A 19,701-nucleotide genomic window follows, 5' to 3' on the forward strand; every position below is an offset into this window, starting at 1 on the left:
AGACTAGTCTGAAGAGAGTTCAGAGGGTTTAGTAATGAACGTCAAAGGAACAAGATTTAAGATTATACCCAAGCGACCCTTCAACTCCTACATCAATGCACAATCCCAAGCATTATAAAGGTCCTGGTTACTATGGTTATGATGGTATTATTGTATGGTGAGCGTGGTCGCCGTAGGGACGCCACAGTGGTGCACCGCTGGTTCCTGGCTCTGATAGGGCAGTAATGTGTCAGCCATATTTACTGGTTGGAGGTTGAAACAGTGGAAACTCTTTGAGCACAGACAGAAAGGACAGAACCCACATAGGGCAGAGAGGTTTCCACATAGTGCTGCTCACACGAAACAGACACAGTATAACCACATATTATAACAACCACATAGTATTTCAAGGATCACATTGGAAAAAAGTATATTCCAAAGTACTTTCATGTGAAATCTATTATTGTTAGTGTTCTATGCTAGCTATGCTCCTGGATGTTGAGTCGTGTTCTATGCTCCTGGATGTTGAGTCGTGTTCTATGCTAGCTATGCTCCTGGATACTGAGTAGCGTTCTATGCTAGCTATGCTCCTGGATACTGAGTAGTGTTCTATGCTCCTGGATGTTGAGTCGTGTTCTATGCTAGCTATGCTCCTGGATGCTGAGTAGTGTTCTATGATCCTGGATGCTGAGTAGCTTTCTATGTTAGCTATGCTCCTGGAAGCTGAGTAGTGTTCTATGCTAGCTATGCTCCTGGATACTGAGTAGTGTTCTATGCTCCTGGATGTTGAGTCGTGTTCTATGCTAGCTATGCTCCTGGATGCTGAGTAGTGTTCTATGATCCTGGATGCTGAGTAGCGTTCTATGCTAGCTATGCTCCTGGAAGCTGAGTAGTGTTCTATGCTAGCTATGCTCCTGGATACTGAGTAGTGTTCTATGATCATGGATGCTGAGTAGCGTTCTATGCTCCTGGATGCTGAGTAGTGTTCTATGATCCTGGATGCTGAGTAGTGTTATATCCTCCTGGATGCTGAGTAGTATTCTATCCTCCTGGATGCTGAGTAGTGTTCTATGATCCTGGATGCTGAGTAGTGTTCTATGATCCTGGATGCTGAGTAGTGTTCTATGCTCCTGGACGCTGAGTAGTGTGCTATGCTCCTGGATGCTGAGTAGCGTTCTATGCTAGCTATGCTCCTGGATACTGAGTAGTGTTCTATGCTCCTGGATGTTGAGTCGTGTTCTATGCTAGCTATGCTCCTGGATGCTGAGTAGTGTTCTATGATCCTGGATGCTGAGTAGCGTTCTATGCTAGCTATGCTCCTGGAAGCTGAGTAGTGTTCTATGCTAGCTATGCTCCTGGATACTGAGTAGTGTTCTATGCTCCTGGATGTTGAGTCGTGTTCTATGCTAGCTATGCTCCTGGATGCTGAGTAGTGTTCTATGATCCTGGATGCTGAGTAGCGTTCTATGCTAGCTATGCTCCTGGAAGCTGAGTAGTGTTCTATGCTAGCTATGCTCCTGGATACTGAGTAGTGTTCTATGATCCTGGATCCTGAGTAGCGTTCTATGCTCCTGGATGCTGAGTAGTGTTCTATGATCCTGGATGCTGAGTAGTGTTATATCCTCCTGGATGCTGAGTAGTGTTCTATCCTCCTGGATGCTGAGTAGTGTTCTATGATCCTGGATGCTGAGTAGTGTTCTATGCTCCTGGACGCTGAGTAGTGTGCTATGCTCCTGGATGCTGAGTAGCGTTCTATGCTAGCTATGCTCCTGGATACTGAGTAGTGTTCTATCCTCCTGGATTCTGAGTAGTGTTCAATGCTCCTGAATTCTGAGCAGTGTTCTATGCTCCTGGATGCTGAGTAGTGTTCTATGCTCCTGGATGCTGAGTAGTGTTCAATGCTCCTGGACGCTGAGTAGTGTTTACATTTACATTTACATTTAAGTCATTTGCTCTTATCCAGAGCGACTATGCTCCTGGAACAGATGCATCTAAATCTGAAGGGGGGGTGAGAAGGATTACTTACCCTTACTTACCCTATCCTGTATTCTTGAAGAGGTGGGGTTTCAGGTGTCTCCGGAAGGTGGTGATTGACTCCGCTGTCCTGGCGTCGTGAGGGAGTTTGTTCCACCATTGGGGGCCAGAGCAGCGAACAGTTTTGACTGGGCTGAGCGGGGAACTGTACTTCCTCAGTGGTAGGGAGGCGAGCAGGCCAGAGGTGGATGAACGCAGTGTCCTTGTTTGGGTGTAGGGCCTGATCAGAGCCTGAGGTACTAGTGCGAGCACCTATGCTGGAAGCCCTGAGAGAACTTGGGAAGGTTGAACACCAGACGGGCTGCGGCGTTCTGGATGCTGGCACAGGCAGGAGCCCAGCCAACAGCGTGTTGCAGTAATCAAGACGGGAGATGACTCCTGGATTAGGACCTGCGCCGCTTCCTGTGTGAGGCAGGGTGTACTCTGCGGATGCATGAACCCAGGAACGGGACACCGCCTTGATGTTAGTTGAGAACGTCAGGGTGTTGTCCAGGTCACGCCAAGGTTCTTAGCGCTCTGGGAGGAGGACACAATGGAGTTGTGTTGGCGAGATCATGCAGTCCTCCCCCGGGAGGAAGAGGAGCTCCGTCTTGCTGAGGTTCAGCTTGAGGTGGTGATCCGTCATCCACACTGATATGTCTGCCAGACATGCAGAGATGCTCGCCACCTGGTCTCAGAAGGGGGAAAGGAGAAGATTAAGTGTTCTATGCTCCTCGATGCTGAGTAGTGTTCAATGCTCCTGGACGCTGAGTAGTATTCTATGCTCCTCGATGCTGAGTAGTGTTCTATGCTCCTGGATGCTGAGTAGTGTTCAATGCTCCTGGACGCTGAGTAGTGTTCTATGCTCCTCGATGCTGAGTAGTGTTCTATGCAAGCTATGCTCCTGGATACTGAGTAGTGTTCTATCCTCCTGGATTCTGAGTAGTGTTCAATGCTCCTGAATTCTGAGCAGTGTTCTATGCTCCTGGATGCTGAGTAGTGCTCTATGCTCCTGGACGCTGAGTAGTGTTCTATGCTCCTCGATGCTGAGAGGTGTTCTATGCTAGCTATCCTCCTGGATACTGAGTAGTGTTCTATTCTCCTGTATGATGAGTAGTGCTCTATGATCCTGGATACTGAGTAGTGTTCTATCCTCCTGGATACTGAGTAGCGTTCTATGCTAGCTATGCTCCTGGATACTGAGTAGTGTTCTATCCTCCTGGATTCTGAGTAGTGTTCAATGCTCCTGGATTCTGAGCAGTGTTCTATGCTCCTGGATACTGAGTAGTGTTCTATGATCCTGGATGCTGAGTAGTGTTCTATGATCCTGGATACTGTGTAGTGTTCTATGATCCTGGATGCTGTGTAGTGTTCTATGATCCTGGATGCTGAGTAGTGTTCTATGCTCCTGGATGCTGAGTAGTGTTCTATGCTCCTGGATACTGTGTAGTGTTCTATGCTCCTGGAGGCTGAGTGGTGTTTGCTATAACATACTTTCATAGTCGGTTTTGTTGACTCTCACCTTAAACTGCCCTAAACAACTTCTGAGTCTTTTGGAGATGATCAGCTTGAGCAAAATGATGTGTAGTATCACTGATCTACAAAGTATAGTATTCCCTGACAAATAATAGTATTTGTGGAACCTGGGTCCAGCGACTGTCAAGCCAACACCTTAACTGTTACACCAACAGGTTCAAACCTCTTGGCTTAACGGTTAATGTGTTGGCCTGACATTCGCTGGATCAGGATTCGGGTCCCGGTCAGGGCTACCTTCCGAATTCGCTACAACATTCTTCCATAGTTGGTTTCATTGACTGTCCCCTTACCTGCCCATAATTGACACATTTTAAGCTTCAACTTCCGAGTCTGTTGGAGAGGATTAGTTTGAGCAAAGTGAGGTGCGGAACAGTTCCTAGCATTTTCTACCTGCAGCAAGCCTAATGGATAGTGCTGGATAGAACCCCCCCCACACACACACACACACAAAAACAACCAAACAACTGGCCCTGCTCATAATGATAGGACACATCATTAGTAATGATCTGTTTATTGGGAACAGCACAGTTTTTGTGCCAGATGCCAGTACTACAGTAGTATTGGTTTGGCTAGCTGACATACAGAGATCTCCAGTCTAAAGTAGAGCTGCTCACCAGACAGAGGGAAGTTTCCAACCCCTTGGCCAAGCCAGAGGGAGTCTTGGTTCTCCTGTATGTGCGTGGGAGAGTGGAGATGGTTTTGCTGACTGTGCCTCATCAGGGCATGTGTGATCTCATGCCTGGCTCGTCCCCCCCACTCTTCCCCTTCTCTGTGTTTCCAGGGGCTAAGTTCAAAAGAACTTATGGCAGTCAGCCATGAGCCATGAACTCTCCTCATCTGGCACCATAGCCAATTCCCTCAAAACTCAAATCTGGACCTCGAAGGCAGTTCCACTGCGTTCTTTCATAGTTTCCCTCTAACCAGAGACTTATTTAGACCTGGGACACCAGGTGGATGCAATTAATGATCCGGTAGAACAGAAAACCAGAAGGCTCCGGACCTCTTAGGGTAAGAGTTGAATACATCTGTCCTATATAGTGCAATACTTTTGACCAGAGCCCTATGGGTCCCTATGGGTCCTGGTCAAAGAGGTGCATTATATAGAACATAGAGTGCCATTTGGGACATAGCCCCTCTCCTCGTACGGCAGGCCTTGATATGCTCTGTTTCTCTCTGCTGACTCTTACTGAGGGATGATAGCTCTGTGTGTGCATACACGCTTGCGTGCAACACACTGTAGCCTCATCGTCTGTCGCTCTGAAGGAAACAAGCCACTGTAAACCTCACTCCATCCTGCCCTCGACCCCCCTCTCTCTCCCGTCAAACTGTTGATTTAGACAAGGCTGTCTTGTCCTATTATGGACCCAGCTACCACTGGAACACTGGAGATCATGTGGAAATGTTTTTCTGGTTTGTAGGGGGACCGCTGATGAAGAAGCACAGCTGGACTTAAGTTCCAAGCTACCAAAGACTGAGCAACAAGCAACCATTATTCAAAAACTAAACTACCATTATCCAGACATGAGTTAGTGAGTTATCCAGGATCAGCATCATGCAGTGTCAGCTCACTGGGCACAGATGTAAATTCCACATCTAATTTTGTTAAAATATCTTGGGAACAACATTGATTCAATCTGTGTGTGCCCAGCTGGAGTGGTCATGCAACATAATGCTTTCTACAGAGATCTGTAACCCACAATTGATATTTCAGTTTCACAACCATGTAAGGTCTGGTCCACTTCAAACTGGACACTACTATAGCCTACTTCATGTATCATTGTATTTGTATATTCAGCATTTGCTGGTTTGTGGTACTGTTTAGAATTTCTGCAGCTGAAAACAGTGGAATGGCATGCTGTCCAGTGGTGTACTTGTAAATCACGCTGCCTCACGTCTGCCTCTGGCTCAGAAAAGGCTTACTTACATTTGACATTTTAGTCAGTTCTTCTTCTTAATCAGTGGAATACACCCTGTGGCATTTACTGGCATATCATAAAGCAAGGTCTGTGAGTTCTCCTCTCTCAACAGTACCTCTGGCTCTGCACAAATTGAAGCATACTTGTTCTGTTTTAACGAGTCATGTCATGGTTTATGAGGTGTGGAATTATGAAATGGACGAGCTAGGTGGTTCTAGTTTACGTCCCAAATGGCACCCTTTCCCCTTTATAAACTGTAGTGCACAATATATAGAGTAGGGTGCCATTTAGGACCCAGATAGTGTCTTTCTGTGGTTTTTGTCTATTAAAACAAGGAAGGGCTCTGCTTATAGTAAATTGGTTTAACTTTGATGCCAACTTGGTGCCCATGTGGTACTGTTTACAGTTTGAATACCTTTATAGGAGCTGATTACCACTAAAGAGAGAGATGGAGAGTAATTACGTGGCCTCTGGGGTTTCTTAGAGTGGATAAATCAGACTTTCACTGTACTGTAACTCTCACTCACAGTCAAAGTGTGCACAAACACACACTAAAACACACACAGATACACTCGCTCTCACGCACACACACCCATGAACACACACGCTCAGACATGCTGATCTACAGGTTAAGGCCCTTTATATAGTTAACAGCTGCAGGTTGGATTTCCGCCTCTTTATAACTTAATAATTCTTCGCAGTAATTTATAGCTACTGTGTCCTGTTCCCATTCAATTAGAATAACAGAACTTCCCTTCAAATCAAATCAAACTGTATTTGTCACACAAATACAAATGTGCCGAATACAAGTGTAGACTTTACTGTGAAATGCTTTACTTACAAGCCCTTAACCAACACTGCAGTTCAAGAAGAAGAAAATATTTACCAAGTAGACTAAAATAAAATGTAATATTAAAAAGTAACACAATAAGAATAACAATAAAGAGGCTATATACAGGGGGCATCGGTACAGAGTCAGTGTGCGGGGGTACAGGCAAGTTGAGGCAATCTGCACATGTAGGTGGGGGCGAAGTGACTATGCATAGATAACAAACAAACTGCGAGTAGCAGCAGTGTACAAAAGAGAGGGGGGTGGTCAATGTAAATTGTCCGGTGGCGATTTTATGAATTGTCTTATGGCTTGGGGGTAAAAGCTGTTGAGGAGCCTCTTAGTCCTAGACTTGGCGCTCCTGTACCGCTTGCTATGCAGTTGCAGAGGAAACATTCTATAACTTGGGTGACTGGAGTCTCTGAGAATTGTATGGGCTTTCCTCTGACACCACCGATTATATAGGTCCTGGATGGCAGGAAGCTTGGCCCCAGTGATGACCTTATGGTCAGACGCCGAGCAGTTGCCTTACCAAGGCGATGATGCAATCGGTCAGGATGCTCTTGGTGGTGCAGCTGTAGAACATTTTGAGGATCTGGGGACCCATGCCAAATCTTTTCAGTCTCATGAGGGGGAAAGGTTTTGTCGTGCCCTCTTCACGACTGTCTTGGTATGTTTGGACCATGATAGTTTATTGGTGATGTGGACACCAAGGAACTTGAAACTCTCAAAACATCTAACAGCTGCCTGGGTAGACGAGATTACAAAACATCAGAATTTGAGACAGTCCATGTGCAGAGGTGTCATATGAATACATGGGATATGTCCCATTTGGCACCCTATTCCCTTTATAGTGTGCTACCTTTGTGTCACGTTTTTTCAAAATCGAACCCAGAAGCAGACCAGGACAAGGAGAGTAGGAAGAAGGTGAGTATTTATTTACAAGTGAATGTGAATAGCTAACGATCCGGCAGGGAATGGATGTCAGGTCCGGGCTTATGAAGAGGAGAGATGATGATCAGGACCAGGTGTGCAGATAGCTGATGGGATACAGGTGCGGGTAATCAGAACTCCCAACTAGCTACATTGCCCGGCAACCAGACAGGGTGCGTTCCAGGACGCCGGAAAAAACACTCCAGGACAGAACACAGGCAAACACAGACTCAGGAAGCGGGATTCGTGACACTTTGACCAGGGCCAATAGGGCTCAGGTCAAAAGTTATGCGCTATGAAAGGAATAGGGTGCCTTTTGTAATCTTGTCCACCCAGACAGCTGTTAGATGTTTTGAGACTTGTATCAACATGTGAAGAGAAGTTCTGTTATTCTAATTGAATGGGAACAGGACAGGACACCGTTACTACAACGAGTTATTAAGATATAAAGAGGTGGAAATCCAACCTGCAGCTGTTAGCTATAGTCTGAAAGCATCAGTTCATGTGTACTGCAGAGGTGTCATACAGATAGATGATGATATCAAACAGTTTCTCAGCTAACAATTCTAGGGAGCGAAAAGGGATTTGTAATGTTCTCACAATGTTTGTAGCTATAACGTGGTTACCATGTTCTCAGAATGTACAATAATAATGTTCTAGACACGAGTCATGGGACGCTGCAAGAACATTAATGTGTCCAGTTTTCTGTGGGTTAGGAGAATATTCCATCAACTTCCCCCCCAAAAGCTCCTCCAAACATACCAAGTTCTATTTGACAAGAACCCTTTTCCTACAATTTCCGTGGCCCAGCGGAAAACGAATTGAAATAATAAAAAAATCCTCATCAAAATCTGCCTGTTTAAGCTACACTCATAGAAAAAAAAGTGCTATCTAGAACCCAAAGGGGTTATTTGGCTGTCCCCATAGGAGAACCCTTTCCACAGAGGGCTCTACATGTAACCTAAAAGGGTTCTACCTGGAACCAAAAAGGGATCTTCAAAGGGTTCTCCTATGGGGACAGCCAAATAACCCTTTTGAAACCTTTTTTTAAGAAGGTAGAGGCATCAGTTTTTTTGCATGAGCTGCATCTCAATCCACCATATCTCTCTGGCAGAGTTAAAGCAATGTTTGTCAAACCATAAGACATGCCGAAAGTAAGTCTTCTCGCGAAAACATCTAAAAGCGTCTGAATGTTTTTGGCCTACCCCTCTGTGGTAAGAAGAGACTCTCACCACGCTGCTCTCTGTTTTGCTCTTCGAACCCCACAAGCATCAAGGAACTTGTCTGAACTCGATACAGCCTCTTCTGACAGCTTCTGTCTGTAGCGTCCGAACAGTTCGGGCTACAAACTAATATATGTCTCTCACAGACACACTACTGCACATATCGGTTGTTTTGCTCTAGGATGCCCACAAGCCTCACAAGACTCATCTGAAGGTCCCCAGTACCAGTTTAAAAAATGAATGGAAATACACTAAACAAAAATATAACACAACATGTAAAGTGTTGGTCCCATGTTTCATGAGCTGAAATAAAAGATCCCAGAAATTTCCCATATGCAGAAAAATCTTATTTCTCTCAAATGTTGTGCACACATTTCTTTACATCACTGTTAATGAGCATTTCTCCTTTGCCAAGGTAATCCATCCACCTGACAGGTGTGCCATATCAAGGAGCTGATGAAACTGCACGATTATTACACAGGTGCACCTTGTGCCGGGGACAATAAAAGGCCACTCTAAAACATGCAGTTTTGTCACACAAAACAATGCCACAGATGTCTCAAGTTTTGAGGGACTGTGCAATTGGCATGTTGACTGCAGGAATGTCCACCAGAGCTGTTGCCAGAGAATGTAATGTTTATTTACCTACCATAAGTCGCCTCCAACTGTGTTTTAGAGAATTCGGGCAGTACATCCAACCGGCTTCACAACCGCAGACCATATGTATGGCAACGTGAGGGCGAGCGGTTTGCTGATGTTAACATTGTCATGCCATTCATCTGCTGACATCACCTCATGTATCAGCACGATAATACACGGCCCTATGTCGCAAGGATCTGTACACAATTCCTGGTAGTTGAAAATGTCCCAGTTCTTCCATGGCCTGCATACTCACCAGACATGTCACCCATTGAGCTTTTTTGGGATGCTCTGATCCATGCCCCTACCTTTTGTTTTTACTGTATCTGTGACCAACAGATGCATATCTATATTCCCAGTCATGTGTAATCAGTCCATAGATCAGGGCCTAATGAATTTATTTAAATGGACTGATTTCTTTATATGAACTGTAACAGTAAAACCTTTGAAATGGTTTTATTTTGCATTTATATTTGTGTTCAGTATATATATGGAGATAGTTCAGTGCCTAAAATAAGGGGTTGAATACATGTAAAAAAATATATATATATATCGTTTCCTGATCATTCTTGTACTGTATCTCTCAGATATAGGACAAACATTTCAGAACAAACTCTCTCCTTGGGACCCCAAGGGGTGCACATTTAGGTTTTTGTCCTAGCACTATACAGCTGATTCAAATAATCAACTAATCATCAGGCTTTGATCATTTGAATCAGCTGTATACTGTTAGGGCAAAAACCAAAACGTGTTCCCTTTGGGATTCTGAGGACCGAGTTTGGGGAAGCGCTGCTCTAGAGGGTTAATGACTTAAAGTTGTGGGAATGTTTGTTGTTAGCTGGGTTGTAATGTCATGGAGTTTAATTAAAGAGCCTCTGAAAACCTAATGAGGCCTGTTCTGTGTTTGTGTCTCTGTCATTACGATGGCTTTTAAAAGCTGTTTAATTTAGATGAAAGATTACAGTGCCATTTCCTCCCATCATTTCCCCCCCAAGTCATTTCTAATGAGCTAGTCTGTTACAGTTTCCACACAGCCCATTCAATAGTTTGTGGTAAATGAGGGAGTTGAAAGGTTAAATTTCATAACCAAGGTTTCCGACTGCTTATGGATTTGATTGCAACGCGCTACTTCAAGACCCAAAACATAATGTCTTAGAGCTTAACCAAGGCTGATTCATGGACTAGAAGGCGAGACTAATAGTTTAGTTGCAAAGGGGCAGGGTCCTTGGTAAATGGGACCCTATTCCCTACAAAGTGCATTATATATGGAATAGGGTGCCATTCTGGAGGCAGACATTGTTTATGCATACAATGTGGTAGCGTTACCCTGGAGGCGTGCTGGCCTGGGCCCTGGGACCACATGGCCTTATGGGTAATAAAACAGATAATGAGGACCATGTGGAAACATCTGAACACACACACACACATACACACACACAGGAGCATGAAACAGCCTTTCTATAAAGACATGAGTGATGATTCAGCTGAAATATACTAGGATGAACTCCAGGATAAATATACGATGTGCTCTGTTGTACTGAAAGACCTTCTAGAACACTGTAATTACATGGGATGTGGGGATCACTGTTTATGTACCCCGACTCTGAATATTCAAACAGAGGATAGGGTATGTCTCTGTATCTAGCTTGTGACCTGTCTATCTGTCTGTCTCTGTGTGTCGTCTCTGTCTCTAAAGCGTGATCTGTGTGGGATGTCTCCATCTCTCCCTCCTTTCTGTCTCTAACGTGTGTGTCCCTGTGTTATCTGTAGGACGGTGCTGTATGAGTGATCTGTCCCTAAACATGACGTGTCTGTGTCTCTATGTCTGTAGGACGGTGCTGTTTGAGTGATCTGTCCCTAAACATGACGTGTCTGTGTCTCTATGTCTGTAGGACGGTGCAGTATGTGTGATCTGTCCCTAAACATGACGTGTCTGTGTCTCTATGTCTGTAGGACGGTGCTGTATGTGCGATCTGTCCCTAAACATGACGTGTCTGTGTCTCTATGTCTGTAGGACGGTGCTGTTTGAGTGATCTGTCCCTAAACATGACGTGTCTGTGTCTCTATGTCTGTAGGACGGTGCTGTATGTGTGATCTGTCCCTAAACATGACGTGTCTGTGTCTCTATGTCTGTAGGACGGTGCTGTATGTGATCTGTCCCTAAACATGACGTGTCTGTGTCTCTATGTCTGTAGGACGGTGCTGTATGAGTGATCTGTCCCTAAACATGACGTGTCTGTGTCTCTATGTCTAGGACGGTGCAGTATGAGGATCTGTCCCTAAACATAACGTGTCTGTGTCTCTATGTCTGTAGGACGGTGCTGTATGTGCGATCTGTCCCTAAACATGACGTGTCTGTGTCTCTATGTCTGTAGGACGGTGCTGTTTGAGTGATCTGTCCCTAAACATGACGTGTCTGTGTCTCTATGTCTGTAGGACGGTGCTGTATGAGTGATCTGTCCCTAAACATGACGTGTCTGTGTCTCTATGTCTGTAGGACGGTGCTGTATGAGTGATCTGTCCCTAAACATGACGTGTCTGTGTCTCTATGTCTGTAGGACGGTGCTGTATGTGCGATCTGTCCCTAAACATGACGTGTCTGTGTCTCTATGTCTGTAGGACGGTGCTGTATGAGTGATCTGTCCCTAAACATGACGTATCTGTGTCTCTATGTCTGTAGGACGGTGCTGTTTGAGTTTATGCGTGATCTGTCTGTGGTACATTGTCTATGTCTCTGAACTTAGTCGATCTGTGTCTCTCTGTCTATAGGACGGTGCTGGTGCTGTACGAGTGATCTGTTTATGCGTGATCTGTCTGTGGTACATTGTCTATGTCTCTGAACTTAGTCGATCTGTGTCTCTCTGTCTATAGGACGGTGCTGTATGAGTGCTGTCCAGGGTACATGAAGCTTGACGGAATGAAAGGATGTCCTGCAGGTATGTAGCTACAGTCGGTTACAGTATATGTAATGTTATAGGGTACAAGATACGCAGTGTATTTTTGTAGTGCACTTAATGTTATAGTGTACTTCAAAGGTTAAACAGGAGGTTCAACGGAGACATACCAAGGGGTATTACGTTTTCTCATTCAATTCACGAGTCACAATGCCACACCAACATAAAGATTCCGCTGGCACATCGTCCTACCCCTGCATGTTTCCTTTCAGCTTCATCCGTCTGTTTTTGGGGTTCTTTAGGGTTGTTAGAGTTGTTTCAATGAGACTTGTGTGCACCCCAAATGCCCCCCTATTCCCTATGTACTGCACTACTTTAGGGCTCTGGTCAAAAGTAGTGCATTGTATAGGTTATAGGATACCATTTGGGATTACCCCCGGTATGTAGGGAGATGCAATCATCATGGTACCTTCTATTCCCTGTTCCACAGTGGCCCCTATAGACAATGTGTATGGTACCTTGGGCCTGGTCAAGGCCATCTCCACCCAGGAATACTCTCACATCTCCAAGCTGCGGGAGGAGATAGAGGGATCTGGGTCATACACCTTCTTCGCTCCCAGCAACGATGCCTGGGACTTGTTAGATGAGGTAAGTCAGGATAAGTATCATCTCTTACAGCTGGAAAATTCCAAGTCAGACAATCAGTTGAATCCACCAGCGATAGTTTTAGTTTTTTTCAGTGCCAAAACCATTCTGTGCTCGTAATGTGACCATTTAAAAGAGCTACAACATAAAACACCAGAATGTGTAGGTTGCTGTAAATCTTTGTCATCACTTTATGTTTAGCATTTATGTTATCTTAAGCCTTTCTATTCTGCATTTCTTTAACAGGAAGTGCGTAGCGCGTTGGTGAGCAATGTGAACATTGAGCTGTACAATGCTCTGCACTACCACATGGCTAACAAACGCCTGCTGACCAAAGACCTGAAGAACGGCCTGGTGGTCGACTCCATGTACAACGACCTGGGACTCTACATCAACCACTACTCCAACGGGGTGAGCATCCCACTAGACCTACACCACATCATCTCTGCATCCCAAATGGCACCCTACTCCATTTTTAGTGCACTATTTTGACCAGCGCCCATTGAATTTATTGGAAATCCGATGGTTTCCATGCCATGAGATAGGAAAGTTGCCATCATGGAAAGCTAAGGCTTTATTGTGTGCAGGTAGTTAGTTGTTGAAGGCTGTGTTGAGTGCACATTGGAGATTTAAGGACAGGATGCTGTTGTGTGTTGTGTGCAGATACTGACTGTGCTGTGCATGTCCTATGTGGTGTGTTGTTATGTATGAAGATCGTGACGGTGAACTGTGCCAGGATTATCCATGGCAACCAGGTTGCCACCAACGGGGTGGTGCACATCATCGACCGTGTCATCACTGCCGTGGGCAACACCATCCAGGATGTCATCGAGGTTGACGATGACCTTACCACTCTCAGTGTAAGTCTTCTCTTTTGCCCTTTCCTACCTTTCCTTTCTACCTTTCCTTTCCTACCTTTCCTTTCCTACCTTTCCTTTTCTACCTTTCCTTTTCTACCTTTCCTTTCCTACCTTTCCTTTCCTACCTTTCCTTTCCTACCTTTCCTTTCCTACCTTTCCTTTTCTACCTTTCCTTTCCTACCTTTCCTTTCCTACCTTTCCTTTCCTACCTTTCTTTTCTTACCTTTTTCATCTATATCTTTTCTCCTCTTTTCTCCTTTTCTCCTTTTCTCTTCTCCTCTTGTCTTTTTCATTCTATTTTATTTGATTTACCGATTCGTACAGTATAAATGGAGCATATGTTGGAGGATATGATGTGTTTTCTCACTACAGGAAGTGGCTCTGGCCTCAGGCCTGCTGGACAAGCTGGGACAACCCGGCCAGTACACCCTGTTCGCCCCCACCAACGATGCCTTCGCGAAGCTGGACTCAGACGTGCTTCAAAGACTGATGGGTGACAAGGGTGTCCTCCAAGGTAAACCAAACCGCTGGGCCAGGCTTCAGAGCTCCCATCACCTCTCTGGAATGCCTTCTAGAAATACAGAGAGCAGCTCACAGGAGAGTACTTTAAATCAGAGGGGAGACATAGAGACTTTATATAGATCTCCACCCTCAGGCCATATCCGTGTTTAATGAGATGAAGGTGCAGGAAAAGTAACTCAATGGTTCCCGCTCGCCATGTTTGCAGGGCTGAGTAACCGCAGAGGTTTTCCATGTAAGCGCTTTTTCATACTCAAAAAAATGGAGCCAACTAGTTACAGTCTGTGCTGTGGATTTGTAATCCTCAGGCAGTTGGCAAACTGAGCGTTCACCACAGTTGTAAGAGTGAGTAATGAAAAAGAAAAGAGCTCTTGTTTCAGATGTTGGATCACATATGGCCTACGAAATAATGGCTTTTGAGACATACACTTTCATATGGTGAAGCTTTTTGATAATTTGACAAGTTTACAATCTAAACATTTACCGTCACACTATAATTTATGTCTGGGTGGCACTCCCATAATAAAACACGCTAACTTGTTCAAAAATATTTCCAAAAAGGTGTTGTTCTTATGGTGCTAAACACCACAGGGCAGGAAGCAGAAAGCAGCTGGCTCTGCCTGTGTCCGAAATCGCAACCTATTCCCTACATTCCCTACCTCATACGGCTCTGGTCAAAAGTAGTGCACTATTTAGAGAATAGGGTGTAATTTTGGGACACATCCCAGTCAAAGGGTTGGGACTGGAAAGGTTCAGAAGGTTCAGAGCATTAGGATGGTTGGCAGTGGGGTGATGATCCCTAACGTCCCTGAGCTGTGAGATCCCGTCACTTCACACACAGTAGTAAAACCTTCTCCCTGCACTCACTAGTCTCCCAACACCAGGACCCAAGGGATCTAAGGGATCTCCAGGTCTCCCGAGTTTCATAGTCTGCGTCCCATATAGCACTTGATTCCCTACTTAGTGCACTACTTTTGACCAGGGCCCATAAGGATCTGGTCAAATGTTGAGCACCTAAAGGCCCAGTGCAGTCCAAAACAATTTATTACCTAAACCCATCTAGTACCGGGTCTAAAAAGTTGTTCAATTCGTATCAAGGGACATAACCTGTGCCAGGAAAACATTCCCCACACCATTACACTACCGCCACCAGCCTGCCTGTTTCATTGACATCAGGCAGGATGGGTTCATGGACTCATGCTGCTTATGCCAAATCCTGACTTTGCCATCAGCATGAGGCAACAAGAACTGGGATTCACCGGACCGGGCAATGCTTTTCTGATTCACATGACTCACTGTCTGTAGGAACAAACTATTTCCGTGAATGGGGTGGTGCACCTAATAAACTGTCCAACGAGTGTATATCTCCATATACAGTATTTTGTTAGCTAATGTTAGCTAAACGGTTAGCAACTCTATTTAGCACAACATACAGTAGCTACTCCAAAAAATCTCGACAGCTAACAGGCAGCTGCTTCGTTCAAAAAATGAATCCATTGTGGTTTACTTATGTTGCTATCTACACTAGTCATTTAGTTGTGGCCATCTGGTTAGTATCAACAAGGGCTTATTACAAATTCTAGCTAGTAACAACATTAGCGCGGTTCTTACTATTGGCTATATCGTAAAAATGTATGAAAACAAACATTTGCTTTTTGGTCTTTATTTAAGTTTAGGGTTAGGCATAAGGTTAGCAGTGTGGTTAAGATTAGGTTTAAAATCACATTTTATAAAGAAAAATTGTGGAAATAGGCGGGGTTTATGACTTTGTGGCTGTGGGAACTAGTGATCACCCATTAGCGGAACTTGCTAGTTATCTTACATTATTTACAGCAGGCACAAGCCAAAAAAGCTACTACCACCTTATGGCCTGGAGTATTTAAACGAAGCAAATCGGAGGTAAACTCAATCAATCAATCAAATGTATTTATAAAGCCCTTCTTACATCAGCTGATGTCACAAAGTGCTGTACAGAAACCCAGCCTAAACCTCCAAACAGCAAGCAATGCAGGTGTAGAAGCACGGTGGCGAGGAAAAACTCCATCGAAAGGCCAGAACCTAGGAAGAAACCTAGAGAGGAACCAGGCTATGAGGGATGGTGGAGATTATAACAGAACATGGCCAAGATGTTCAAATTGTTCTATGTGAACAACAAAAAGTTAACTGTCAACACTGGGCAGAGGTGCAAAGTACCCATTGGCAGTCAGATTTCCCGATGTATCTGACCCTTTAAAGTTGTTTGAAACGACCGCCTGAAGTTTCTGCAAGATTTGGTGGGAGGGAGTTTTGACATCACCATGAGCTAAATGAGCTAATAGACCAACAAGAAATAGAGTTCCAACCCTCTCTGCCAAAAACAGCTCATTTTAAGTTTTTCCCTGCCCACTCAAACCACTCACAGACAGTCCTAGCAAAGTTCTTGCTCGAAAACAATCACACTAAGTTACTTAATTGTTTAATGGAGAATAGGTTGCCATTTGGGACGTAACCTGTGATTCATTTGCTATTCTGAAGCCATGCTGGAAATGACATAATCCCATGCATAGGCACCTCTACTACCATTCATTTGTATTGGTTACATTCAGAAGAACCCAGTGACACTTGTGAAGGATGTAGAGTAAAACGAGTGTCTCCCCTTTCCACAGTGAGGTCAAACTAGTTTGTAGCCCAAAAGGTTGGGACGCTACAGACAGAAGTTGGCAGATCAGCGTTACCGACCTCAGACGTGTCCAGCAGGACGTATTCATGAGAAGACCGATTTGTGGGATGTCTCATGAGTAGCTCTGACAAACACCACTGTAGCTCGGCCACCTTTCACCTCTGATGTGGAAGGCCGACAAATGTGATGTAGTTGATTGAGACGGAGCCAATGCAAAATATCTCTAGCTTAAACTGACAGGTTTTGATGGTGATTTTTATATTTTTTAGGATTAAAATTACGCCTGGCTAGTAAAGTATATGAAGTCAAACACATATCACTTTTCCCGGGATGCTGGTCCAGTCTAGTCTGTAATGTAGTAACCCAACCAAATGAAAATGCTGTTAATCAATGAGGATATACTGTATGTAGGAGTATCGGAGTGTGTGGGACCGATTGACACTTTTCTCCTCTCCTCTCACCTCTCTCTCCAGCTCTGCTGAACTTCCACATGCTGAACTCTGTCCAGTGTTCAGAGGGCATTATGTCCGGCCAGACCTTTGAGACCCTGGAAGGCCACAACATCGAGATTGGCTGCGACGGGGACAGCCTGACGGTCAACGGCATCAAAATGGTGTTGAAGAAAGACATTGTCACCGCCAACGGAGTCATCCACCTCATCGACGAGGTCCTCATGCCTGACTCAGGTTAGCTCCCCCATCTTGACCCACCTAATAATTATACATGTCATTTGTATAGTGCTTTGATTTCAGAGCTGTGCTCCTAACACACAGGTTTTTGCATTTGCATTTGTTTGTTGGAATGTAAATGGCATGAACTGTTTTCACGAAATACACACCACCTTTATTTAAATCTCCCTTTGCTGTTATACTATTATACAAGTCAGCCATACACATAGGCAAATAGATGGAAACAATGACACAATGACGGCAAGACTAAGATCAAATCTGAAAACGGAATAAGTGTAGAAGTGTTGATCTTTCAGTGGTAGAGAAGCTTTTAATGGTGTTGTCTGTGTCCTCTAAGCCAAGCAGGTGATGGAGCTGCTCACCCCTTCCCAATCCACCTTCAGTGACATGGTGTCAGAGCTAGGTCTTTCTGCAGCCATGGCAGCTGAGGCAGAATACACACTACTGGCTCCGCTCAATTCTGTCTTCACTGGTGAGTACACATCATGGACCCACTCAATTCTGTCTGTAACACATCCCTCGTTCCCCTTAAATACTGTTGAACGTCCTGAACTCTTTCTTTTCTTGGTCCTCTTCCTCTCTCTAGCTCCTCTCTCTGTCCCCCTCTTTCTCTTTCTAGCTCCTCTCTCTGTCCCCCTCTTCCTCTTTCTAGCTCCTCTCTCTGTCCCCCTCTTCCTCTTTCTAGCTCCTCTCTCTGTCCCCCTCTTCCTCTCTCTAGCTCCTCTCTCTGTCCCCCTCTTCCTCTCTCTAGCTTCTCTCTCTGTCCGCCTCTTCCTCTCTCTAGCTCCTCTCTCTGTCCCCCTCTTCCTCTCTCTAGCTCCTCTCTCTGTCCCCCTCTTCCTCTCTCTAGCTCCTCTCTCTCTCCCCCTCTTCCTCTCTCTAGCTCCTCTCTCTGTCCCCCTCTTCCTCTCTCTAGCCCCTCTCTCTGTCCCCCTCTTCCTCTCTCTAGCTCCTCTCTCTGTCCCCCTCTTCCTCTCTCTAGCTCCTCTCTCTGTCCCCCTCTTCCTCTCTCTGTCCCCCTCTTCCTCTCTCTAGCTCCTCTCTCTGTCCCCCTCTTCCTCTCTCTAGCTCCTCTCTCTGTCCCCCTCTTCCTCTCTCTAGCTCCTCTCTCTGTCCCCCTCTTCCTCTCTCTAGCTCCTCTCTCTGTCCCCCTCTTCCTCTATCTAGCTCCTCTCTCTGTCCCCCTCTTCTTCTCTCTAGCTCCTCTCTCAGTCCCCCTCTTCCTCTCTCTAGCTCCTCTCTCAGTCCCCCTCTTCCTCTCTCTAGCTCCTCTCTCTCTCCCCCTCTTCCTCTCTCTAGCTCCTCTCTCAGTCCCCCTCCTCCTCTCTATAGCTCCTCTGTCACTACTTTATCACTGCTCTCCTTCTTTCTCTCCTCTCCACAGGTGGGTAATGCACACTGAGCTCCAAACTGTGACATTAGTCTTGCTGTCATGCGGACTCACTAGTGAGCAGTATACTATACATACTGCATACTGGTCTCCTGACTGCTGGAATGATTAATAGCTGGAGCTTTATGCCGCGCAAACCCTAAGAATACATCATTACCCCTGCGCACACACATACACACATACACAGCATAGGAATATTCTAACCTCACAAGGCGTGGGGAGAGATATCTCCTACCTGAATCCAACATTTGTAACGCATGTGTGATAAACTGAACCGAAGTATATTAATCAGTTGTATGATACACTAGCCTGCTGCATGCTGTAGGAAAGGAAAAAGTCCCAGGCTGGAATAGCTGAGTTACGGCTTATAAATTCCTCCACTAAATTGTTCTCTAATTTAGACTCTACATGATTGGCCCATTGTCGACGTACCGTACTGTACAGACCAGAACAGCTCTATTTCTCAGACAGCACTTGTTAAAACGTCCTCTGTTATTAGAGCCATAGTTTCCTCTCTGGAGGAGGTAGCACTTCTCCCGGCGGGATATCAGTATATTACGTACGGGTAATGCAGACTGGAACAGTCACTGCCTGTGTCCCAAATGGCACCCTATTCCGTATATACAGTAGTGCACTACCTTTGACCAGAGCCCTATGGGAATAAGGAAATAAGGTGCAATTTGTGACGCAGACACTGTTACAATGTGGCTGATCAATCTGTCTGTGGGGAAGCTACAGAACCCGGGAGATTTCCTGGAAAATAAGGTTGACGTTTTACAATTGACGAGACCAGCAGACTGCATCATTAACCTATATTATGACTCATAATGACGATAATAATCATAATGGAACTTTTTTATGGTCTTCGTCCTAGGAAAACGTTTGATCTACATTTTTGCGAAATTTGGGCTAGCTCCTAGAAAACATATTGTTTACAAACAGATGTATTGTAATCTTTTGATCTGTACACGTCTGAG

At 45.1% G+C, this 19,701-nt stretch overlaps 1 protein-coding gene across 1 annotated transcript in view; it reads left to right on the forward strand.

Moving 5' to 3' along the window:
- LOC118375160 (periostin-like) overlaps positions 1–19,701 on the forward strand; it is a 37,844-nt gene that overhangs the window by 3,935 nt on the left and 14,208 nt on the right. Inside the window, exons 3-9 of the mRNA XM_035761763.2 lie at positions 11,940–12,004; positions 12,453–12,610; positions 12,854–13,018; positions 13,321–13,467; positions 13,840–13,981; positions 17,119–17,331; positions 17,672–17,806. Coding sequence (XP_035617656.1) covers positions 11,940–12,004; positions 12,453–12,610; positions 12,854–13,018; positions 13,321–13,467; positions 13,840–13,981; positions 17,119–17,331; positions 17,672–17,806 — 1,025 coding nt within the window. The remainder of the gene's footprint in view (positions 1–11,939; positions 12,005–12,452; positions 12,611–12,853; positions 13,019–13,320; positions 13,468–13,839; positions 13,982–17,118; positions 17,332–17,671; positions 17,807–19,701) is intronic.

The sequence above is a fragment of the Oncorhynchus keta genome, chromosome 1 (assembly GCF_023373465.1).
Source record: "Oncorhynchus keta strain PuntledgeMale-10-30-2019 chromosome 1, Oket_V2, whole genome shotgun sequence".
Lineage (NCBI taxonomy): Eukaryota > Metazoa > Chordata > Actinopteri > Salmoniformes > Salmonidae > Oncorhynchus > Oncorhynchus keta.